The 23,612-nt window shown below is 30.4% G+C and overlaps 2 protein-coding genes across 2 annotated transcripts; both read left to right on the forward strand.

The window, feature by feature from the left end:
- Positions 1–2,426: 2,426 nt before the first annotated feature.
- LOC135963562 (protein takeout-like) lies at positions 2,427–7,394 on the forward strand. Its single transcript, XM_065515482.1, has 5 exons — positions 2,427–2,490; positions 2,566–2,649; positions 6,670–6,820; positions 6,885–7,024; positions 7,093–7,394. Exons 1-5 carry the CDS (start codon positions 2,427–2,429, stop codon positions 7,392–7,394), a joined length of 741 nt encoding a protein of 246 aa, XP_065371554.1.
- Positions 7,395–8,008: 614 nt separating this feature from the next.
- Positions 8,009–21,030, forward strand: LOC135963582 (protein takeout-like). The gene is made up of 7 exons (XM_065515505.1): positions 8,009–8,018; positions 8,392–8,542; positions 8,626–8,765; positions 8,897–9,199; positions 19,447–19,681; positions 19,744–19,877; positions 20,666–21,030. Exons 1-7 carry the CDS (start codon positions 8,009–8,011, stop codon positions 20,962–20,964), a joined length of 1,272 nt encoding a protein of 423 aa, XP_065371577.1. The 3' UTR covers positions 20,965–21,030.
- Positions 21,031–23,612: the final 2,582 nt, after the last annotated feature.

The following is a 23,612-nucleotide window of genomic DNA, read 5'->3' on the forward strand; positions in this document are numbered from 1 at the left end:
AACGTGTTTTGGCTCTCCTGTAATACTTCTGAAAAGGACTTTGTACACTAAGCTAACACAATGATTAATAAAATAAAATTTTAAGAACAAAACACACTAATGAATTCATATTGATTGAAAGTATTTATGCATATCAAATTCAACTTAACGTTTGGTAAAAGCATCACTATTATTACATCATTATTAAGATTTGGCATAACTTCTAGAATTATGCGGAATTAATTTTTAATTGTTTCATTATGTGCAATTTATTCTGAAAAAGTTTTTAAGTAAACTCATCGTCCTCTACTATTTAGAATCATTGTAATTCTTAAAAATATCAATCTAAATAGGTTTGTATTGTAAATCTGCAGTTTAGGTTTCAAATCAGACCAATAATGTGTATACAATGAATATTAAAAATGAACAAAAACGTTAGATTTATCAATTTTAATCCCAAATTTTAAAAACCGGTTAACCGAGTGATAAAAACCGGATAAACCGGTTAACCGAAAATCAACATTTTAAATTAACCGGTTCGCAAAAAACCGAGATTTCGAAGAAAAACCGGTTTTTCGGTTAACCGGTTAACCGGTTTATAAACACTAGAACTCATGTTATTCGTGTTCATCATCCATCAAATTAATGTTAATTACTCTATTAAACTTTTTTTTTATAAAATCTATTTAATTTCGTTTACAAAAACACAAACACATACAAACTATGAACAGCAGTCAGCTGATTGAATTTATCTGTACGATAAATAAATAATTGGCAGATGAGGTCGGGTTAGCTTTGCGACAGAATAGAAGCAAATGAGACATTAAGAAAACCAAATTTCTTTAATCTGCAGTTTTTCGTTGGGAAAAAAGATAATCACCTAATGAGAAAACGGCCCTTAGTAATCCATATATAGGTCAAAAATAGGCCAAAAATCGAGGTTGTCACGGTTTTTTCCGTATATCTCAACTATTTATGGGCCGATTTTGTCGATTTTAAATAGCTACCGAGCCGGAAGAATTTATATATTATATATATTATTTATATATTATTGCAACTCATGGTGAAGGATATAAAAAATATTGAAAATTTAATTTTCAAATGCGAATATCTCCTAAGTTATAAAAGATAATTGATAGCTTTTAAAGTTCTCAACGAAGACAGACGAAGAAATGGGATCGTTTGAACATACCCGAGCTGTCCCAATTTGCGGACCCCTGACCACACCATTGGTTGGCCCAAGCGGCTAAAATTCAATCGGACTAAGGGTTTAGAAGTTACAGATTTATTTTCCTCTTTTTTTTCTATACCACTGTGCGCCATTAGATTATTTTCTCTGGTGAAATGTAAAGTCCCAGGTCTAGGCAGAAAAGATAGCTCACGAATATTTGATGCGTTATAGTGTGTGAAAGGGTGAAATTTTTTCAGTGTGCGCTGCTTAGGATTGCTTCTCACAATGATTCAACTCAATTAACTAAACGTTTTTTCTAAAAAACATCTACTTTTATATATTCAACAGTAAGTATCAAAAATTTATAATAAGTTGATTAGCATCGTCATTTCCAGATATTATTTAATTACTTAAATAATAACGTTCGTAATTGTTGATAAAATAATTTATATTTAATTATTTTATAGACTTATATCTCTTAAAAGAATGAAATCAATATTATTTTAATACTTTATTTCCAACACCGAAAATGATCAAACAAAGTATACATTTTCTTGATCCTTATGAAATTCTATGTTGATTAAGCCGTCTATGTAAAACACCCTCACGTCCAAAATACACAAACAAAATAAGCAGGATTTCCAAATTATTTTTCCTAAGCAGTTTGGTATTGAAAATCAGCAAACAGTAGAACCAGTGTTGATTTGATCTTGTGAAAATCCCATTAAACTCTTGTAAATAATGTCTTTGAGATTAAAATAAAAACAAATTGAAGGAAAACAAATATTTTAATTCAATTCGGATTAGATTAGATTTGAATTAACAAATATGAAATCATTCAATGGTTGAATGAATTCTATTGTGAATTAATTAAACAATGAATGAATTCTATTCAAATAATACCCTTTGCATGAAGCTAACTAATTACGATTTTCGGAATAGATCGAAGATCTAAAGTGATATATAATAATAAAGCGATGTTTGTTTTAAAATTTAATAGTTTTCACCAAACATTTTCATTGTTGGCAATACAGTTTATTCTTAATATTTTTAAAATTTCCCCTAGATCTAATTGTTTTAAAATGATTGTAACAACAATTACTATGTATATGTAATATTGACATATGACACATTTAAATGTCGATATCAATTAATATTCAAACTGTCAATTCTTGACACTAAATACTCTATAATGAATATATAAAAGAAGTTATTCTTTAGCACTCAGTTTAGTTTATTGCAAACGGAAACGCGGAGAATTACCATTGAAATCAAAATGAATTTAAAAATAGTTGCGGTTCTAGTAATTTCAGTGTGTTTAAGTATTAATGCTGAATTTCGTAAGTTGTGAAAAGGATTCGGAAAAGGACTTGTAAATTAAGTGTAAATATAAATTTTTGTTTTCACATTTTAAGCTGACGAACCTAAACCTTGCAAATATGGAGATACGGAATGCATTATTACAACAATTAATTTTTTGTTTAAGGAAAAATCGAAAGGTGGGTGTTTAGTCTAAAGAAATAATCAAAAAAAAATTATTGATATATTAATGTATACTAACAAAAGTCCGGGGACTTATAATAATTTGTGTACAAAGTGAAAATTTATTGCCAATAGACAGACCGAAAGACCGACATAACTAAATGGAGAAAGAAAGTTGACATTCAGAAAATACCAATTGATATTGAGAAAATCAAATTAATATTGAGAAAATACAAAATGAAATCAAAAAATCCCAATTAATGTTGAAAAATAAAAAAATTTTAAATCAGAAGAGCAAATTAATATTGAGAAAGACAAACAGAAATTGAGAACTCCAAATTGATATCGAAACAATTAAGAAAGCTGTATTCGGCTGTGCCGAATTTTATATACCCTTCACCAAATTATACTTCAAAATAAAAATTTTAAATATTTTTAGGTAAACAAAATTTTTTTTTTCCAGTGGTTTTTTTCATTTTTTGGAAATTTTTTTTTTGTGAATTGTTATTTTAATTTATTAAATTTTTAAATTTTAATTTTTTTAAATTTAAAAAAAAAATTTTAGTTTTTTAAATATTTTTTTGAGTGAAAAAAAATCGGGTTAAAAAATATTTTTTACGATTTTGACCCACTGTAGGTCTAACTTACTATGGTCTTATATACATCGTTGCAAAAGTCTTTGAAATATCTATCATTAGATATCCATATTGTCTATATTAATGACTTGGTAATCCAGATATAGGTCCTGGTTTTTTCCTCATATCTCAGCCATTTGTGGGCCGATTTTGCTGATTTTAAATAGGCAACTTCTCGAAAGCATGTCTGACAAAATTATTGAAGATTTGTATTGAAGATTGATTACAACAAATAGACGGACAGACGGACATGGCTTAATCGACTCCGCTATCTATAAGTATCCAGAATATATATACTTTATAGGGTCGGAAAATTATATTTTGGAAATTACATATGGAATGACAAACTTTTATATACCCTTCTCACGAAGGTTAAGGGTTTAAAAATAAACGAGTTGAACGAGTTCTAAGGACTATTGCGATACTGATTATAGACGCTGAGGTCTAAATCCTCTAAGGCACTTTTTACTATTTGAAACTGGTTACCAGTTGATTTTATGGAGAAATGTCTCTCAATTCTGCTGTGAGACTGAATGCTGGCTATTCGTGGTCTGGTAAGGTCCTTGGGCACTCGAAGATACTGAATTACTATTTACTATGGGCATATAGATAGTAATATCGATTACTGCATCGCAAAACCTTATTTTGATATGCATTTTCATATAATAATCCCGAACAGGGGGATATATGGCAGCGCGAATTCTTCCCCCTGACGATGTAATACGCGTATAAGCTGATGACTAGAATTTGATTTGATGTTTTTTGAACTTGACTTTCTCTAAAAAATGTTTAAAGCTCCAAAACAAATGCAGAAGATTCATACAACAAAAAAGATTTAACCCAAATAGACCAATAACATGTTCATTATTCAAATTATACCAAAAACTCGTGAATGTTCAGGGCTGTCACCGAATTCTATTCCGATCGAAAGTGGAATTATTTTAGGATTTAAATATGTAGCTTTTTCCCAAAGAGTAAAACGAAAATGTTTGGAATAAAACCAACTTCGGTTAAATTGAATATTGTTTAATATTATTGGGTTTCTTCAAGTTTTAATTAACATCTTTACTTAATTTTTGATTTAATAAGCAAAATATTGACAATTCAAAATTAAAAAAAAAAAATATATCTTTTGCTAATTAACAGAATTAATTGGAATCTAACGAAGGTAGAACAAAATCTAATTTAAATGACAAATTGTGACAGGTTGGTATATAACAAAAATTAGGAATCAGTTTAGTATTCAGTTTATTTCTTTATATTCAATTGTTATTGGATTTTTTTTTACTTAAATTTTAAAACCAAAGAAATTTTTTAGATTTTTGAAGAAGTCTACATTATTAAAATTTAATAATTTGTTCTATGCGGGAATTCCCGAGATCCCGGGAAATTTCAAAAATTATACCGAATTCCCGGGAATAGAAAAAGTGCGGGAAAAGAAAAACTCTACTGATGACTCTAAAAGGGGTAATAGGGTCGGTGAAGGTTTCTTTATTGAGATATTTGGGACAAAATCCTACTTTAGGCTACCTAACTTCCGTACTGCTCTTCAGGCGGAATCAGATGAGTTGGTCAAAAGCGGTGCGATAATGGATGAGGAGGCGATCGACCCCTTTCCTAATATTTCTCTTGTTAAATGCAAAATCGTTGTACAGCATAAACTATATGAGACTTTACAAAACGAGATCGACTTGGCCCGTATATGATGTCGGCAGGACGAATCTACTCATGAAATTCCGTCGTCAGCAAATAAGACTAATAGAAAACTGTATAATTGGGACACATTCTAGAAGACTGGGCATACGGCACAACGACTACTGTATAAGCTGTCATAATGAATAAGAGCTGGAGACTGTGTCTCGCCTATTTTGCCAATACCCGGCTCTGAAAAACTTGAGGTAACGTATCCTAGGAATTTCATTCCTATCGTGTTTGGATAAGCTATCAAGTATGAATCTAAGACGAATCCACTCCTTCATCCGAGAATCAGCTTGGTTCACCTCAGAGACAACGGTCGTATTAAAAATACCCTGCTGTTTACCCATTGGGTATCACAATGGGTCAGTTTTGAATGGACCCAAGTGAGCAGCTTGATGGCTGCCCATGAACCTAACCTATTTAAATAGTATGTATTCATCGTTGAATGAAATCATAATGGAATTAATTCAAAACAGAATTCATTCATTCTTTAAATTTTTGTTAATTCAAATCTTATACAAATTGAATTAATATATTTTTTTCTTCATTCAGTTTTGTTGTCGTCTAGCTTTTAGTATTTTGCAAAATAAATTGATAAAAATTAACTTTTCGTAATAGATTTGAACTGAAGAAAAATCAAATCATTCAATACATTTTTAAAGCTGTTTTGTAATGGATTTGAATTCCAGAAAAGTTTAATCATTAAATATGGAATTAAATCTATAAAAAATAAATTCTCAAAGGAATGAATTCAATAAAGAGAAAACAGATTCGTGATAGCAACCGAATTTGTTGCCAATCGAATGATTCGGTTACACACATAGCATTTTTCGGTTCTATCAACAGAAAGTCAGTTGACAAAGAAGAATTTCGGTTATAGCAACCAAACTTTTGTTACCCCTATTAAAATTTTGTAGCCACAACTATAAAAATCGGTCACGAAGGTAAAATCATTCGATTGGCAATAAATTCGGTTGCTATCATGAATCTGTTTTCTCTGTGTATAAATTAATTCAGTAACGGAATATTTAAGATATAAAATTTATTTTATTTTGAAAATGGAATTAATAACACTGTCCAACAGCATTTTTGGAACAGAATAGCGACCCTATAATTCTGAAAGGGCATTATCTAAAAAACTAAAAAAATATCGAACAAAATTAAAAAAAATAAATAAATAAACCTAAATAACTCTTGATTTAAAAGTGATAATCTATATATGTATTTATATTTTTGTAGATCTTCTCTAGGACTATTTATATTTTAAATATCAGCTCATTCGGATTTTTTGATTTTTATTTAAAAAATGTGAGACCCAAGGTGGCGTGTAATTTTGCTAATTAAGCGTAAATTACTTTAATTACAACTTTGGTGACCCCCACTGAAATATTCCGGCAACAATTTTTGAATCCTTAAATGTACTTTTTGAAAGGACTTTTTTTTGATTTCCTCAAAAAAAGGGTCAAATTGACCCCTAAAGAGAGTAGCTAGAGGGTTAAATTATCCCCATAAAATTCCACGATATAACTCTGACCATAAGATATAATGCTCCCTTCGATAAAAAAAATGTAAACTTTGATCAACTGCACAAAAAAAATTCAGACCAGCTGGACTATCAGTTTATTCTACAACTTTTATTATAAAACTTTGGGTTTAATTTTATTTATTTAAATTTTGTAACCTTCTACTTTTGATCATTCTTAGGCGACGACTCCATGAATTTGCCACAACTTAATCCCTTGAAATTCGATGAGGTACACATGCAACAAGGAGAAGAAAGTCCAGTTACTATGGATCTGTTATTAAAAAATAACAATATGTATGGACTAGATACAGCCAAAGCCGTTAAAATCAAGTAAAATATTAACAAACAAAATATCAAAAACTTATAAGCTGTACTAAATTCAATTTTTCCACAGGGGGTTTGGCAAGGATTTAACCAAAAAACATAGTCTTATCATACATGCCGACTATCTGAGTGTAATTGGTGACTATGATATTAATGGCAAAATTTTAATACTGCCCATAAAGGGTAGTGGTAAATCGAATATAACTATGGGTAAACTTTTTGAATTACATAATTAAAATCTACAAAAGATTTATTACTTTCCCATATTTCCCTTACAGTTGATGTCGATCTAATAATGAACTTTTTGGGTACACCCCTCGAAAAAGATGGAGCTACGTATATGAATATTGAGAAACTGAATGTGGATGCAGAACCCAAGGGCATGCTGTATAAAGTGGAGAATCTATTTAATGGCGATCAGGCATTAGGCGATAATATGAATTTGTTTTTAAATGAAAATTGGCAAGAAATTTACACTGAAGTACGTGCTTCATTGAGTAAAGCATATGGTGAAATTTTTAAGGAAGTCATCAGTGCTGTTTTTAGTAAATATCCTTATGATAAATATTTCACCGAATAAAAATATCTAATGTGGTAATTTGTTAGCAAAATAAGGAATTAAAATATTTAATAAATACACATACATATTTATAGCAGCATATTTTTTTAAAAAAAATGTTTTTTATGGACTTTTAATTCTGACTACAATAGGCCGACTCACAAAAAAAATTTGTATTTTGTTACCCCCCTTAAAATAAACCTTGTCTTGTTTTAGGATGTCTTTCTAGTGAGCTGGACCGTTATCAAAAAACGTTTTTTTTTTTAGTTTTTTTTTGAAAATACAGTACACTCGCGATAATATGAACTAATTAAAACCAGGCCAGTTCACTTTTACAAGAATTTTCGATTCTTTCATCAAAATTTTTAATCACTTTTTGGCAAAATAGCGGCTCTATTTCGTTAATCACATCACGGATTTTGAGTTTTAAGGCTGCAATAGACTCCTCCGTATAGACTCTGTCCTTAACATAGCACCTCAACAAAATAATCGAGTGGTGTTAAATCACACGATCTGGCTGGCCACTTAACAGCTGATTTTGCAATAAATTGATCGGCTCAATGTAGGGTACCTTCGACATATAAATTTTTAAACACGTGCCATTTTTTTGTTTCCCATCCGATTTCAAAGATGGGATGGGCTTGCGTGTGCTATTTTGCTCATCTAATTTTCGAGTTATATGCATTTAAAAATTTAAATTTTAAAATTTGGCCACATCTTGGCCCGCTTTTTTAAAAATATAGGGCGTAATTTCGGACTGAATGGATTCAAAATTAGACAACTAAATTAGCAATAATATACAAAAGATTTGAGGTCAATATCTATTATGGATCCAAAAATAAACGATTTTCAATTTAAATATTCAAAAAATTGTAGTTTTTTGCTGTTTTTTGTTATATTTTATTCAACACAAGTCATTAGTTCTGACTAAAGATGTTAATCGGAACTGATTTTTGAAAATCCCGGGGATCGGGATTTGGTAAAGAATCCTGAAATCCCGACCCTTTAATCTTTTTAGGTGACGGTTTTATCAATTTACCCAAAATTGATCCTTTAAACGTGCCTTTATTAAACATACAGCCAGGTCCTGAGAGTCCTGTAAATATTGATTTGATACTGAAAAACAATTTACTAACTGGTTTAAAAGATGCCAAGGCTATAAGTGTAAGGTAGGTTTAATTGATTTCATAAATGATTCTGAAACGTAATTTTTGTGACTGATATTAATTAATCTTTATTTCTATTCCTGCAGTGGCTTCGAAAGGGACATGTCCAAAAAACACGAAATAATTTTACAAATTCCACAAGTTCATATGACGGGCGATTATAACGTTAAAGGTCAAGTTATTGCGCTACCAGTTGAAGGCAATGGAAAACATGAGATTACTTTGAGTAAGTAGAACCAGTACAGAGTCAAGGAATGAGTAAAATATAATAACAAGAGTAAATAAAGTGGATAAAATTGGCAATATTTTAAATCAAGCTTTTTTTAATACGTAACAAATTAAACTAATCTATTTCAGACGATATCAACGTGATTCTACACTTCACCGGTACTCCCTATGTCAAAAATGGTCGCACCTATATGAAAATAGATGACCTAACTGTCGGTCTTACACCAAAAAAGGTCGTATTCAATTTTGATAATTTATTCCATGGAGACAAGGTTTTGACCGAAAATGTAAATAATTTCGTTAATGAGAATTGGTTGGAAATTTTCACCGAAATTCGCAGCTCACTTATTAATGGCCTGTCACCAGTTTTGCAGAAAATTGTCAATGATGTCTTCTCGAAATTACCCTATGAAGAGTTTTTTGCTAAACCATAAATTGTTATTCAAGTTCTATAAAATTATTAAATAAATACATATGTATATCCATACAGTTTACTTTATATAAGCAATTAAACAAAAAATGTGTTTTGAATATTTCAATTACTTGGAAAAATATATGTATTAAAAAATAAATTGTGAACTGAAAATATTCATACTGTTTTCAAATCCTATTCCATCTCACAAAGAATTGCGTAGAATTGAATATGGCGCGGTTCCAGGTCAAACATTTGAAAGGGGGGTGTGTTCAAATTAAAATTTGTTATACATATTTTTTTACTTTTTTATATGAAAACTTTTCGGTTTTTTTAGGAGTGTGTGAATTCGTATTTCACCCCCTCTGGATCCGCCCCTGACTTGAATTAACCTGCATCAACACGTACATACATGCATGTTTTATGACTGCAATGTTGTAACTACTTGTTGTTCAAATTCATTATAAAAAAAATCCAATGAACAGCTAATTTAATGACCAATTAACAACAGGTGGAATACATACATATATGAATCAACCACAATAAGTTCAATGTACAAATAATGCAATGCGTTCTTAATTTAATTAGTAAACAGAATGCGTGCTACAGTTGGTTTCATAAGTAAATAAATTTGGACTATATTCAATTGAATTTCTTCAAATTGTAATGACAAGTAAACAATTCTGTACAGTATTTAAGAACATTTAACATCCTAAATACCAGTATCTATTTGCGTAGAAAAATATGTGAGGCAAGCAATTTGGAACCATATTGGGGCATAACAGTGGAGCCGTCGCACAGTGGTATGAGAAAAAAAAAGAGGGAAATAAATCTGTAACTTCTAAACCCTTCAATTTAAATTTCATATGCGCAAAGAGGAAGTGTTGTCGAGTTTAAGTTTTGAACTCGGACATCATGACCCCACCACGAGCGGGACCAGGGGTCCCTAAAGTAGGACACCTCGGGTATGTTCAATTTTAAAAATGATCATATTTCTTCGTTTGTGTTCCGATTTCAAAAAACTTACACATATAGAATCTTCTCATCGAGCACTACATAAAACCTCATCGTAGCTATCAATTATCTTTTATAGCTTAGGAGATATTCGCATTTGAAAATTAAATTTTCAACATTTTTACCCACTCTACTCCAGTTTTTTGATGACCGCGGTTCCAAATATTTCTCGATTTTCTCCACTTTGTTTATAGGATTAACCACAAATGTATATATCAAATAAAGAAAGAATTGGTTAAAAATCACGACTGAATCCAAAGTTACATGCATTTGAATTAAAAAAAATAAAAAAAGCGGTTTTTCGCTATTTTTTGGGGAAAAAAGTACTTTTATTCTTTTTAAGTTATCTAAAAAAATTCTAAGAGGATGTATAATGAATTTGTACTTTTTGAAAAGCTAACTTTACATCAAATATTTTAAATGAAAAAAAAAATTATAATTTTTGATACCGAGGGGACCAGGTCCATTCAGAAAATGCCTATTTTTTATGTAAAATTCAACTTTAGAGCAAAAATTCTCAAATCGCATATTCGATATCAAATTATAATAATCTTTTTTAGATGGCCCAATATGTTCTTAATTATTTTGTAAAGGGTTCCGATAGCCCCGCCCCTAGTATGGATATTAATTATAGCCAAAAAACGAAAAAATCCTATTTTTGGAATTTTTCAATACTTTTTTGGGAATTGCGGGATTCCTGATTACAAATTTCAAAATTTGTTTTCATTTATCCATTTTTAATAAAAAAATCTATATATGTAAGTGTAAAATTTCATTACAAAATATTCATAAATAAAAATTTTATTTCAATTTGAAAAATTTGTATCTATGACAAAAGCATTTTTTGTCATATTTTTCAAAAAAGTATTCCATGAATTTGTTAATTGTCAAAAGTTATATACATTATTGAAAAGTAGACAAAATCCTGTATCTATTGATATATAACATGTCTACCTTATGTTTTTTACGTGGCAAATTAATTAGGGAAAACTTAACAACTCGCAGATAATTTACCTAACATAGAAATTCATAAAAAAGTTGCCTACATAACAACATTTTTATGAATGTAAATAACAGTGCTAGGTTAATTCTCAGCGAGTTGTTAAGTTTTCCCTAATTTATTTGCCACGTAAAAAACATAAGGTAGACATATTATATATCAATGGATAGAGGATTTTGTCTACTTTTCAAACATTTTTTCGATTTGAAATAAAATTTTTATTTATGAATAGTTTTTAATGAAATTTCACAGTTATGTAAATTTTTCTATTTAAAATGGAAAAATAAAAACGAGTTTTGACATTTATTATCAGCAATCCCGCAATTCCCAAAAAAATGTTGAAAAATCCCAAAAATGGAAATTTGTTGGCTATAATATCCATACCAGGGTCGGAGTTATCGGAACCCTTTACAAAATAATTAAAAGCATATTGGGCCATCTAAAATCGGTTACTAGATTTTGATATCGAATATGCGATTTGAGAATTTTTTCCCTAAAGTTTAATTTTACATAAAAAATAGATGTTTTTTGTTACCCGGTCCCCTCGGTAACAAAAATTTTTAAATTTGTTTTTATTTAAAATATTTAATGAAAACTTAGCATTCAGAATATATAAATTCCTTATACATCCTCTTAGAATTTTTTTGCGATAACTTAAAAAGAAAAAAAAGTTATTTTTTCCCAAAAAATTAGCGAAAAATCGACTTTTTAAATTTTTTAAATTCGAATGGACTTAGTCATTATTTTTAAACAATTCCTTTTCTATTTGAGAGATACATATGTTATAAGAGATAATTGATAGCAACGACTAGGTCTTTTGTAGCGCTCGAAGATTTTATATGTGTAATTTTTTTGAAATCGGAACATAAACGAAGAAATAGGATCGTTTTAAAAATGTAACATACCCGAGGTGTCCTACTTTGAGGACCCTTGGTCGCGCGGTCCACGTGGGCTAATGAGGTCCACGTTCAGAACTTAAACTCGACAACACTTCTTCTTTGCATATGTGAAATTTTATTCAAACCAATCTAACCATTTAAAAGTTACAGATTTATTTCCCTCTTTTTTCTATACCACTATGTGTCGCTTACGATAAAATTCGTTTACTGTAAAATGTAAACATTGACTTACGATAAAATCTTACCCCCTATAATTTTTAAGTTATTTACAATTTTGATATTCTGAGAACGCTAAAACATCAATTGGTCCATAAATTTTAATTTTTGCAATAACAAAAATGTTAGAAAATGTCGCTTACGATAATGTGGCGCTAAGGGCTCGATATGTTCAAGCATACTCCCCAAATAAGTAGAGCAAAAGATCCCGCATATGACGCTTTTTTGGCACAAAATTTGATTATTAGCGAAATAAATAGTTTTTTGTGCTCCTGAAAACTTATGTTTTCTAAGATAGAGGATTTTGAATATAGTCCCTCGATATAATGCAAAAAAACTGTTTTTTTTTTAAATTTATACCACAAATGTGGACTTGTTTGCTGAATATTTTACCATCAAAAACTAATTTTCATGAAAATATATAGATATATAACCTCAATCACCACTTTTGTTGGTTAAATACCGATATCTTTTAAAAATTATTTACCTATTTTAAAAGAACAATAAAAAAAATTAACTAGAATAACTCAAAAAACAGAAATCGTTACAAGTCTAAAAGGGCAATCCCAACAAATGTGATGTCACATTTAAATGTATAAATATTTATATTTAATCTAATAAAAAGTAGTAAGATCGTTCTTAGAGATCAGTGTTAGATTTCGTTTTTAAAAATGTCTCGTTTTACAAAACATAGTCGTAGAGTGGAATGCTAAAATCAAACATTTTGCATAATGTGGCGAATAATTAAATGTCGTTGACCTATTGATAATTGCTATTAATCCACAAAAGTTTTTGGTAGCAGACAAACTCAAACTTAACAAGTAAGAGTGTTGTATTCGGCTGTGCCGAATCTTGTATACCCACCCTCAATATGTGGCAATAAAATATGATATGGAGGTTATATGGGCGTTATTATGGACCGATTCTTACAAAAGTTGGTAGAGACAATTAGGATCATATAAAACTTGTTTATGTCCAATTTCATCACAATATTAATTATTATAAGACAATTATGAATGTTCAAGTCATTTTCTAAAGGGTATCTTGTATGGGCACTAGGGACAAATGTTGCCCGATTTTCAACATACTTTACAGTATAATTTCAGAGTCTTTTTAACAGACAGACAGACAAACGGACGGACATAGCTAGATCGTCATATAATACTATGAGGACCCTAATGTAGGTCTGCGAATACTTTAATGTGTTACAAACGGAATGACAAAATCAATATACCCCCATCTTTTTATGGTGGGTATCAAAAAAGATGTGAGAACGATGATTAAGTGTGTGTATATAAATGTTTAAAATAAAAAAAAAAACTAGGCACAACCACTATTAATTTTAAATTTAAAATAATTTTTGCGTATTTTTTGTTGTTTTTAAATAAATAATATTAAAGTATGGACCGATTTGTAAGTGTAGATGAATAACAGTAGCAAATTCTAATTTGAAAAATGGTGATTTAAAATAAATGGCTGTGAAGTGACTGACTGATTTGGCTAAACTTTGGCCACCTCAACTTAAAAATAACACAGGTCAACAAATAAAGAAAAAAATTTTGGTGCCGAGATAACGTTAGTGGTTTTGTAATGTTTAAATTTGTTTTTCCTAAGTGTAGCTTTGGATCTATTGGCTGTCATAAGTAAATTCGTGTGCCCATTTCGTAATCTTATTTGTATTTATATTAGAGTTCGTTTGGTGACCAGCATCACTGCATCACCCCTATCGCGAATCTATATTTCACATGAAAAGTGTTCTCTTTTCCCATTTTTCGTTCACCAACTTTCTTCACGTGAAAAAATTTCCCAACATGGAAAATTTTTAGATGGAATTTTGTAAACAATAAACATCTGTTAAGAACAAAATCGACTATTGTGAATGATAAGTTCATGGGAATATCACGATAGCAATTTTCCCTTCGAGGGAAATAGATACTTCATGGAAACATAAATTTCACATGTTTTTCCGATAGGGGTGCATTAGTTTTTCGGGTATCCATTTTTTTTGAAAGGTTTTTGCGTAAATAAGAATAATGGCGTCTTTTTCAGTCCTTGACGCGGATTTTGAGCTCATTTTTCTGTAGAGCAAAAACGGTTGAACAGTTGGCGCAAATCTCATAAAAAAATGATTTGAAGAGGCATTTTAAGCTTAGCAAACGTTACCAATATTTCCTTTCTATGACAAACCATTAAAAAAACTGTTGCGGGTTTTTGGAACTTTTTTAAGATCCATTAAAAAAAAGGACGCCATTATTTTTATTTACTCAATAACCCGCAAATCAAATTTTTGAAATTAACTCTAATCTATATATATATAAAAACAACTGTAAACTTTGATGTCAACACTAAATGCGGAAACTGGTCGACAAAAAGGGTACGTTGGGGATGGGCTGTAAATTGTTTATATGAAGTTTGTACGAAATCGGCTCAGTGGTTCCGGAGATATGGCATTTAGATTTTCCTATATATTCCCATATAAATATCAATAAAATGCCCTGCATTTTCCATATTAAGAAATTCGGTTTTTCTAATTTTTCGATTTATCTAAAATCGGAAAACGATTTGAATTTTTTTTTAAATGTTCGCATAGCCCAACTTAGGTTTTTACTGAAAGATTAATTGACTAAGATCCCTTTTTTTCGATATATATACAGTTCCAGGTTTCCCCTATTTATTTTTCACCAACGCATTAGATAGCATTTACACAGTCCATCCAAGAAACGATGAGTGTTTCTATTTGCCAACTATAAATGGAGAATTGTGTGACACGTATAAATAAACATGTCAACGCTTGCTTTCGTCAAATGATCATCAAATACGAACATTGTTTTCGATAATTATCTCAACATGCTTCCCATTAAACCGACTGATTTATGGAGAACATTTGAGGACATGTACTTGATGATGATGATGATGCTTTGACAACAAAAATATGCATACGACACTCTTATAAAAGTTGTGAAATATGGAACTGGAGGGATTTTTTTTACGCTCCCGGTAGAACTGGAAAAACTTTTTTGATCGCGTTGATTTTGGCAACGATATGTTCGGAGAATGATATTGCACTTGCTTCATCAGGAATAACAGCTACGTTGTTGGAAGGCTGTCGAACTGCTCGTTCAGCACTCAAGTTGCCAGTGAATATCCAACATGCAAGATTTCCAAGAACACAGCGATGTCCAACATTTTGCAGCAAAACAAACTAATCATTTGGAATGGGTCATAACCAGGGAAACCAGAAATATGCTCTAAAAAAAGCGTTTTAAGCGCTTTAAATATGCAGTAAAAACATTAAAATATGCTCTTAAAATTTAAAAAATATGCTCTTAAAAAAACAAACTTTTACATAATTTTTAACCAAAAAATATACTTTTATTTAAAAAAAAATCAATACAATTCATTTCTGAAAAGGTAAAGTAACATAAAATAAACAAAAATAACATGAACTAAATAAAACAAGTATAACAAAAAAATACAACATAAAAACTATAGGAACTTAAGCTATGAAAATGCCTCGAGAGGTATTCTTTGATGATATTTCATATAAATATAAAGTAACTTTTTCAATTAAGGTTATTATTGCAATAAATTACAAAATATTGACTTAAATTTTCAAATAAAAATCGTTGTCTATTGGATCTGAAAACATTTTTATACATAGAACATTTTCTTTCGACATCAACTGATGTTATAGGAGCAAATTTAAAAGACAATATTTCATTAACACTTAGAATAGATTAGTTTGAATTAGAACTAAAATTTGATATTTAGATGGCGCTATTATAAAAATAGTGCTTATTTTATATTAAAACAAGTAAGAGAGCTATATTCGGTTTTGCCGAATCTTATATACCCTTCACCAAATTATACTTCAAAATAAAAAATTTAAATAGGTGAACAAAAAATTTTTTTTTTAGTTTTTTCATTTTTTGGAAAAAAATTTTTGATTTGTTTTTTTTTTAAATTTAAAAAAAAAATTTTTTGTTTTTTAAATTTTTTTTTGGTGAAAAGCCATCTATTTTTCAATTTTGAATTTTAAACGAAGGAAGTAAAAACCTGTAACACAACAGCGAAAACTAAGTAAGACAAAACTTGTTTTTGATAAACTCAAAATATGCTATTAAACAGTAAAATATGCTCTAAAAACGCAAAAATATGACATAAATATGCTCTTAAAACAAATATATGCAAAAATATGCATTTAAGGGTAAAATATGCAAAAATATGCACTAACAAATCGATGCCAAAATTCTTAAATAGTTCTGAAACGTGTAAATATCTTATACATGTGCTCATTAGACTCACCAGAAAAAACATGCATTTGCATATTTTGGTTTCCCTGGTCATAACAAATCGCTGGAGGCATTAGGCAAAACGTTGCGAGATTTACGAAACAAGGAATCTGTTGGCAGGTGATTTTCGCAAAACAATGCAATTGAATGTTAAGATTCAAAGTGAAATTGATGACGTACAAATCCGTGGATTCCGTTACTTCCCAATATGATGTCGTCAACTATCCAACCTAGTTTTTAAACTCGCTGGACTTACCCGGATTACCACCTAACACTCTCCAACTGAAAGTCGGATCGGTAATCATGTTACGAAACATTAACCAACCACATCGTTGTAATTGATAATTGCTATTTTTGTGTTGTTAAATTACATGGTATGAATAAAAGGAAAATGACATATCTTGATTTAGACGTTTTACCATCTATTATGAATCAATATCTATCAGATTTGTGGGGCACTGAGATGGCGAAAGTTTTTTAGAATGAAGATGATAGCGAGAATAAAAAAAGAGGGAATTAAATCTGTAACTTCTAAACCCTTACTCCGATTTGAATGAAATTTCACATGCGCAGAGGTGAAGTGTAGTCGAGTTTAAGTTTTGAATTTGGACCTCATGAGCCCACCAGGAGCGGGACCAGGGGTTCCCAAAGTAGGACACCTCGGGTATATTCAATTTTTAAAATGATTAAAATGAAGAAATCGTCTGCGTTCCGATTTTAAAAAAATTACACATATGAATCTCCTCGTCGAGCACTACATAAAACCTCGTCGTAGCTATCAATTATCTCTTATAGCTTAGGAGATATTCGCATTTGAAAATTTAATTTTCAACATTTTTACACACCCTACTCCAGTTTTTTGGTGACCAAATATTTCCAAATATTCCCCGATTTTATCCATTTTTCTTTTATAGGATTAACAATAGATGTATATATCAAATAAAGAAAGAAGTGTTTAAAAATCATGACTGAGTCCAAAGTTACATGCATTTGAATTTAAAAAAATTAAAAAAAGGCGATTTTTCGCAAATTTTAGGGGAAAAAAGTACTTTAATTCTTTTTAAGTTATCTAAAAAATTTCTAAGAGGATGTATAATGAATTTGTACTTTTTGAAAAGCTTACTTTACGTCAAATATTTTAAATGAAAAAAAAAATTATACTTTTTGATACCTAGGGTACCAGGTCCATTCAAAAAATGCATATTTCTTATGTAAAATTTATCTTTAGGGCAAAAATTCTCAAATCGCATACTCGATATCAAAATATAGTAACCTATTTTAGATGGCCCAATATGTTCTTAATCATTTTGTAAAGGGTTCCGATAACCCCGCCAAAAACCGAAAAAATACCATTTTTGGAATTTGTCAATACTTTTTTTGGGAATTGCGGGATTCCTGATTATTAATTTCAAAATTTGTTTTTATTTTTCCATTTTCAATAAAAAAATCTATATACATAAGTGTAAAATTTCATTAAAAAATATTCATAAATCAAAATTTTATTTCAATTTGAAAAATGTGTACATATCTATGCAAAAACTCAATAAAAAGCATTTTATGTCATATTTTTCAAAAAAGTATTCCATGAACTTATTAATTGTCAAAAGTTATATACATTTGATCCATTGATATATAACATGTCTACCTTATGTTTTTTACGTGTCAAATAAATTAGGGAAAACTTAACAACTCGCAGATAATTTACCTAACATAGAAATTCATAAAAAAGCATGTTGCCTACATGTTGCCATATTTGTGAATGTAAATAACAGTGCTAGGTAAATTCTCAGCGAGTTGTTAATTCAAATCGGCGTAAGGGTTTAGAAGTTACAGATTTATTTCCCTCTTTTTTTATTCTCATACCACTGTGCGACGTTAACGAAAGACAACAATTTCATACATTCAACGTGTGATTTAGAAGCAGTGGCTTGGAAATTTTTGTTTGCAGTTGTGAATAATATGTTAGAAAATCAGAAGGCTGAAAATTACGAGGAATTAGTTATAGATCCTTTAATTAGCATTAAAAATCTTGGATATAATATGAGCACAGTCATTTAGACAAGTTTCCTGGAAGTCTTGGATCGTATAGCGAAGTTTCCATCAAGTGATGGAAGATAGATACCAAGGTCGCTGGGATGAACATATGATGGCAGATTACGGTGGAGTATTAGCATTGAAAAATTAAGTATACAGTTAGAATCAGGGTATCGAATATACTTTTAGTTTTTGCGTCACCAAAATGTTTGTAGACCTGTGTAATAAATATTAATATAATCACAAAACTTTAGTATAATACTAAAGTCATCTTCTTCCAAAAAAAAAATAAAAAAAAAAAACAATATAAAACTACAACAATAATATTTATATTTAATTACAAATTATGAGATTGAATACAGTTGTCAATTTTTAAGAAAAAAACAAACACTAGAGATGATATGGAACAAGAAATGCAAAAAAAAAAAAGTTAACACAACTTCATATACATACAGGTTTTAGTGGGTATTTTGAATTAAAACAAAATATATATATACAAATAAATACATTTAAATGAATAACATTTTAAATAAACAATAAAAAAGCTAAAAAAAAAATATACAGATCAGAATCTACTGGATTGCGGCTCAAGTATAAAAGGAAGTTAACAGAATAATAATTAATTCAATACTAAAGCAGGAGTGAAGTGATTCGAATACCGGGGAAATTTTTCTAAACAATTTCGGAAATGAATAAATTACTGACTTGTATTTTAGCTTTCAGCATTACCGCTGTCTTGGGAGATTTTCGTGAGTTTTAAAAGAAAAGAAAAAAAAGTGCTTTAAATCAAAAATTCTACTTAATTACAACAGCTGGCGGTGTGACCAGATGTCATCGTGGTGATAATGCTTGTTTTACCCAGAGCGCACAGGAAGTTTTGCATAAATACCCTGGGGGTTTGCGTGATTTGGATTTATTGCCTTTTGATCCCTTACGTGTTAATAGTTTGACACTGGAAAGAAATCCCTCAAGTCCTGTTAATATCGAATTGAAATTCAAAGAACTTGATTTGTTTGGCCTAAAAACAGCTCAAGTGAAAGCTGTGAAGTGAGTAAAAAGCCTGGACTGTAGAATATTTTTAGAAATTAATTGGCAATTATAATTTTTAGGGGTTTTACTTTCGAAGGACGCAGTGAATTGGAAGCTGTAGTACCGGAATTCGTTTTGAAAGGAAAATATAATGCCGATGGACGTGTATTAATCTTGCCCATTGTGGGAAGTGGAAATTCAATAATCAGTTGCAGTAAGTAGAACTTTAAAATATAAGTAGAAATATTGCACTAAAGAAAGTCAACTCAAAATTTAAAAATTTTCAGTAGAGGCAAAAAAAAAATACAGTTTTTTTAAAATAAATTACAATGAAAGTTGTAGACGGATAAAAATGTATTTTTTGGCGAAAGAGTAGAGAAAATGATGTAAGATTCGATTTCTTGCAAAAAGTGAATTTTAAATTATTTTGAGTTGTCTCTCTTTAGAGGAACCAGTGCGATATTTGAACGAGGCAAGGTTATTGAAAATAAAAAAATAGATTGAAAGTGAAATTGATGGGTCTATAATGGATGACAAACGAGCTAACGTAGCGTTGTCAGTTTCGAAAATGGTATTACAGATGGCTACTGGCAACCATCATTTACTGTTGCCAAATTGACAACCAGAAATTTGTGGTTGCCCTCTGGCAACGCAACTGAAGTTCAGTTGCCATCCATAATCGACCCTTTAGTTTCCAAAATTGATTAAATGTGTGCTACTTTTATAACTAAGTCTGCTTTTACACACAGCAAGCTCTTCGATTCTCTTTTAAACTTGCTCGTCTGTTTACACACAGCAAGTCTGTGTACAATTTGAATTGAAGAGACTTGCCAGTACAAGCAAGTGTGTACCCCTCTTCTTTCTTCTTGCCACTCTTTCCAATAAACTCCGACTTGCGGCAAGAAAACTTGCCCTGTGTAAAAGCAGACTAACATAGTTATTATATAAGAATATTTGTTAAGAATAAAACAATAATTATTTTTCGATTTATTACTTTTCCAGAAAACCTCCAACTAAAATACTCCTTCGATTTGAAGCCTGTGGAGAAAAACGGCAAAGTTTTCGCCGCATTGGAACATGTTAAATTGGAATTCAAACCGGAACTTGTTCAATTCCATTTCGAGAATCTATTCAATGGCGACAAAGCTTTGGGTGATAATATGAACAAATTCTTAAATGAAAATTGGCGTGATATTTATAATGAATTGGAACCTGGCTTTGCCAAGTCCTTGAGTTTGGTGGCCAAACAAATGATTAATAATATTTTGGCTAAACATCCCTACGATGTATTATTTGCCTAAACTTACTTAATGGTTATTTGTTTAAAGTTTTAACTTTTATTAATAAATTTGTTACAATAAAATTAAGTGTTGCTAATAAGTTTCAATTATTAACCAAATGTTAGGTTGTGATAAACACTTCAAATACCATTTGAGTTTGGAGGATATCAGAATAGGCTTCAAAAAAATCTGGAAAATATGTTGTTGTTGTTGTAGCAGCAGTGATTGCTGAGTTGACAGCCCTTGGCCGAGTGAACTCGGGTCATTCCGGTGTGTAGAACCGGCTGTCGTGGGAATGTGGAAAATATGTACATCAATATGGTTGTTTTTCCAGTTTTCAATACTAAATTATCTTTATTTGTTACATAAAATGAAATTCCATGACAAAAAAGGTTTTGCCTTCAATAGCCTGACATACTGACTGACAAAATTTGATGGTTTCATAGGGACCTAAGTTTCATAAGGATCTAAAATATATGGGGTCTACCTACATATAATATTCGATGTGTTTTGGGGAAAAAAAACATTAATATAATCAGCCCAATTATGAATAAAAAATTCCGCGGGAGTTTGTTCCCCGGGAGTTTTTTCTCATTGAAATTGAATAGGAAAAATGAGAAAAGGGAAAAAACTCCCGCGGAATTTTTATTCATAATTGGGCTGAATATTCTCTATAAAGAAATTATAATCGAAGAAATATGCATATTTATGCAAGGTCCAGCAAAAGCTTTCTTTTAAGCAAAAAGCTTGAAAACAAATTCATGGAAATCCACTATACATAAGTATTACCGTAGTAGTTCTTTTAAGCTTCCAAATCAAGTTAAAATGTGGCATAAATAAGTTCCTACAACAATTTGATTTCCTCTCCGAAATTTCCCGAATTCCATTCCGCCAAAGAATGTGAACTAGTCCACACCGGATATCTAAACACCAACCCAATTCGAAGCAATGATTGAAAAAGTGGACCAACTGCGTAGCGAGTTGTAGTTCGTAGCTTCAAAATCTCAGCACTACAATTACACAACATAAGCCGACCAACCCAAAGTACATGTTCTGTCCGTCAGTGCGTAATTAAAATAAATGGGCCAGTTCGGAAATGCATCAATCTCAGCTCGCGAAGATCCTCGTTTTTCATCACATACCTGAATAATATTAACTAGTCACATCGAAACTACATCTAGAACCAATTCCGAAGAACAATATTGTGATTCTTAAGAAATTATATACAACCCAATTATGAATAAAAAATTCCGCGGGAGTTTGTTCCCCGGGAGTTTTTTCTCATTGAAATTGAATAGGAAAAATGAGAAAAGGGAAAAAACTCCCGCGGAATTTTTATTCATAATTGGGCTGATAGATATTAATAGGACCTAGTTATTCAGAACTAGTTAAGCTGGGTTTCCGCATACACCGTAATCGGCGCCGATAACGAAAACTGAAACTGAAAAACGTTGGTGTTCGTCACCTTCTCGTTTCTGAATTGTTTTCGTTTCATAAAACAGAAACGAAATTATTTTTTAATTTTGGATGTCGCACATTAAATATAATTTCATTATTTTTGACAAAATCTATTATTTTTTCCTCTTCCAATAAAGAAAATTTATTTTTTTATTCATTTTGATTTTCTTTAAATTTGAAATAAAAAATAATTAAAATAATTTCGTTCCTTCAGCACCGAAAACAACCTACTTGAAGTTGTTTTCGTTCCGGCCCCAAATGACAGGGACCGAATTACCGCATTCGATATCGATTAAAATTTATCGTAATTTTCTTATTTGAGATTATGGCATTCGATATCGAGCGAGAAATTTAGTACATTTTATCATAATTTCGATATCGAAATCATTTTTCGATACGATAGCTCATTCGATAACGAATGCGGTAATTTGGCCCCAGATTTTTCGTTACAGATCGATGCCGTTTCGTTCCCAATTTTCGTTGCCGATTTCTGAAACAAACTTTTTTTCGGTGCAAATGTATGGAATTTCGTTTTCGGTGGCGATTACGGTGTATGCGGAAACGTAGCTTTTCACATTGTTTCTAGACTAGTTTTATAGAACATAAACTACTTCCATTATTTATTGGTCAACAAAAAAAAATATAATCCTGGAAGAAAAATGCAATATACAAAATTGTTCTTTAATAAAAATTAAACATTTCACGTTTTTGGTCGAAATTGCAATAGATATTTAAAAAAAAACTGAAATTTTGTGTTTATTGAAATGTCGATTCATTTTCATAATAGTTTTTAAGAGAATTCATCGTGGGGATTTGTAAAAACGAATGCAACAAACATTTACTAGATCTAAAAATCGATAGCCAGCATTTTAAAATATTTTTTTTCTTTTGGAAGAACTAGTTCTAAAATCGTTCTTAAGATGATGTAGGTATATATTCACCCCTATTATGTATGTCGTTGTCACTTCGAGTCGACATCGACATCACGTCGACGCTAAATCGGTATTTACTAACAATGTTGTGTTGATGTCGACTTGTTATCGATAATTTAAAAGAAATAATTATCATCCCTATGCATTTCCTGACAGCTGTTGATTTTTATTTATTATTCTATAAAAAATGCCTTTTTCTATTGGATTCCAGTGAAACAAAGAAATCCTTAAGCTTCAATGTAATGAAAAGAAGCTATGATTTGAATATTTCGAACACCG

This window comes from Calliphora vicina, chromosome 1 (assembly GCF_958450345.1).
Source record: "Calliphora vicina chromosome 1, idCalVici1.1, whole genome shotgun sequence".
NCBI lineage: Eukaryota > Metazoa > Arthropoda > Insecta > Diptera > Calliphoridae > Calliphora > Calliphora vicina.

What these genes read in the sequence shown, in the direction of transcription:
- LOC135963562 (XM_065515482.1), top strand. Translation starts at nt 2,427, where the DNA reads ATGAATTTAAAAATAGTTGCGGTTCTAGTAATTTCAGTGTGTTTAAGT. An exon ending in GTTTAAGGAAAAATCGAAAG is followed by an intron (nt 2,650 to 6,669) that starts GTGGGTGTTTAG and finishes GATCATTCTTAG; the next exon opens with GCGACGACTCCATGAATTTG. An exon ending in GCCAAAGCCGTTAAAATCAA is followed by an intron (nt 6,821 to 6,884) that starts GTAAAATATTAA and finishes ATTTTTCCACAG; the next exon opens with GGGGTTTGGCAAGGATTTAA.
- LOC135963582 (XM_065515505.1), top strand. An exon ending in GCCAAGGCTATAAGTGTAAG is followed by an intron (nt 8,543 to 8,625) that starts GTAGGTTTAATT and finishes CTATTCCTGCAG; the next exon opens with TGGCTTCGAAAGGGACATGT. An exon ending in GCTCAAGTGAAAGCTGTGAA is followed by an intron (nt 19,682 to 19,743) that starts GTGAGTAAAAAG and finishes TATAATTTTTAG; the next exon opens with GGGTTTTACTTTCGAAGGAC.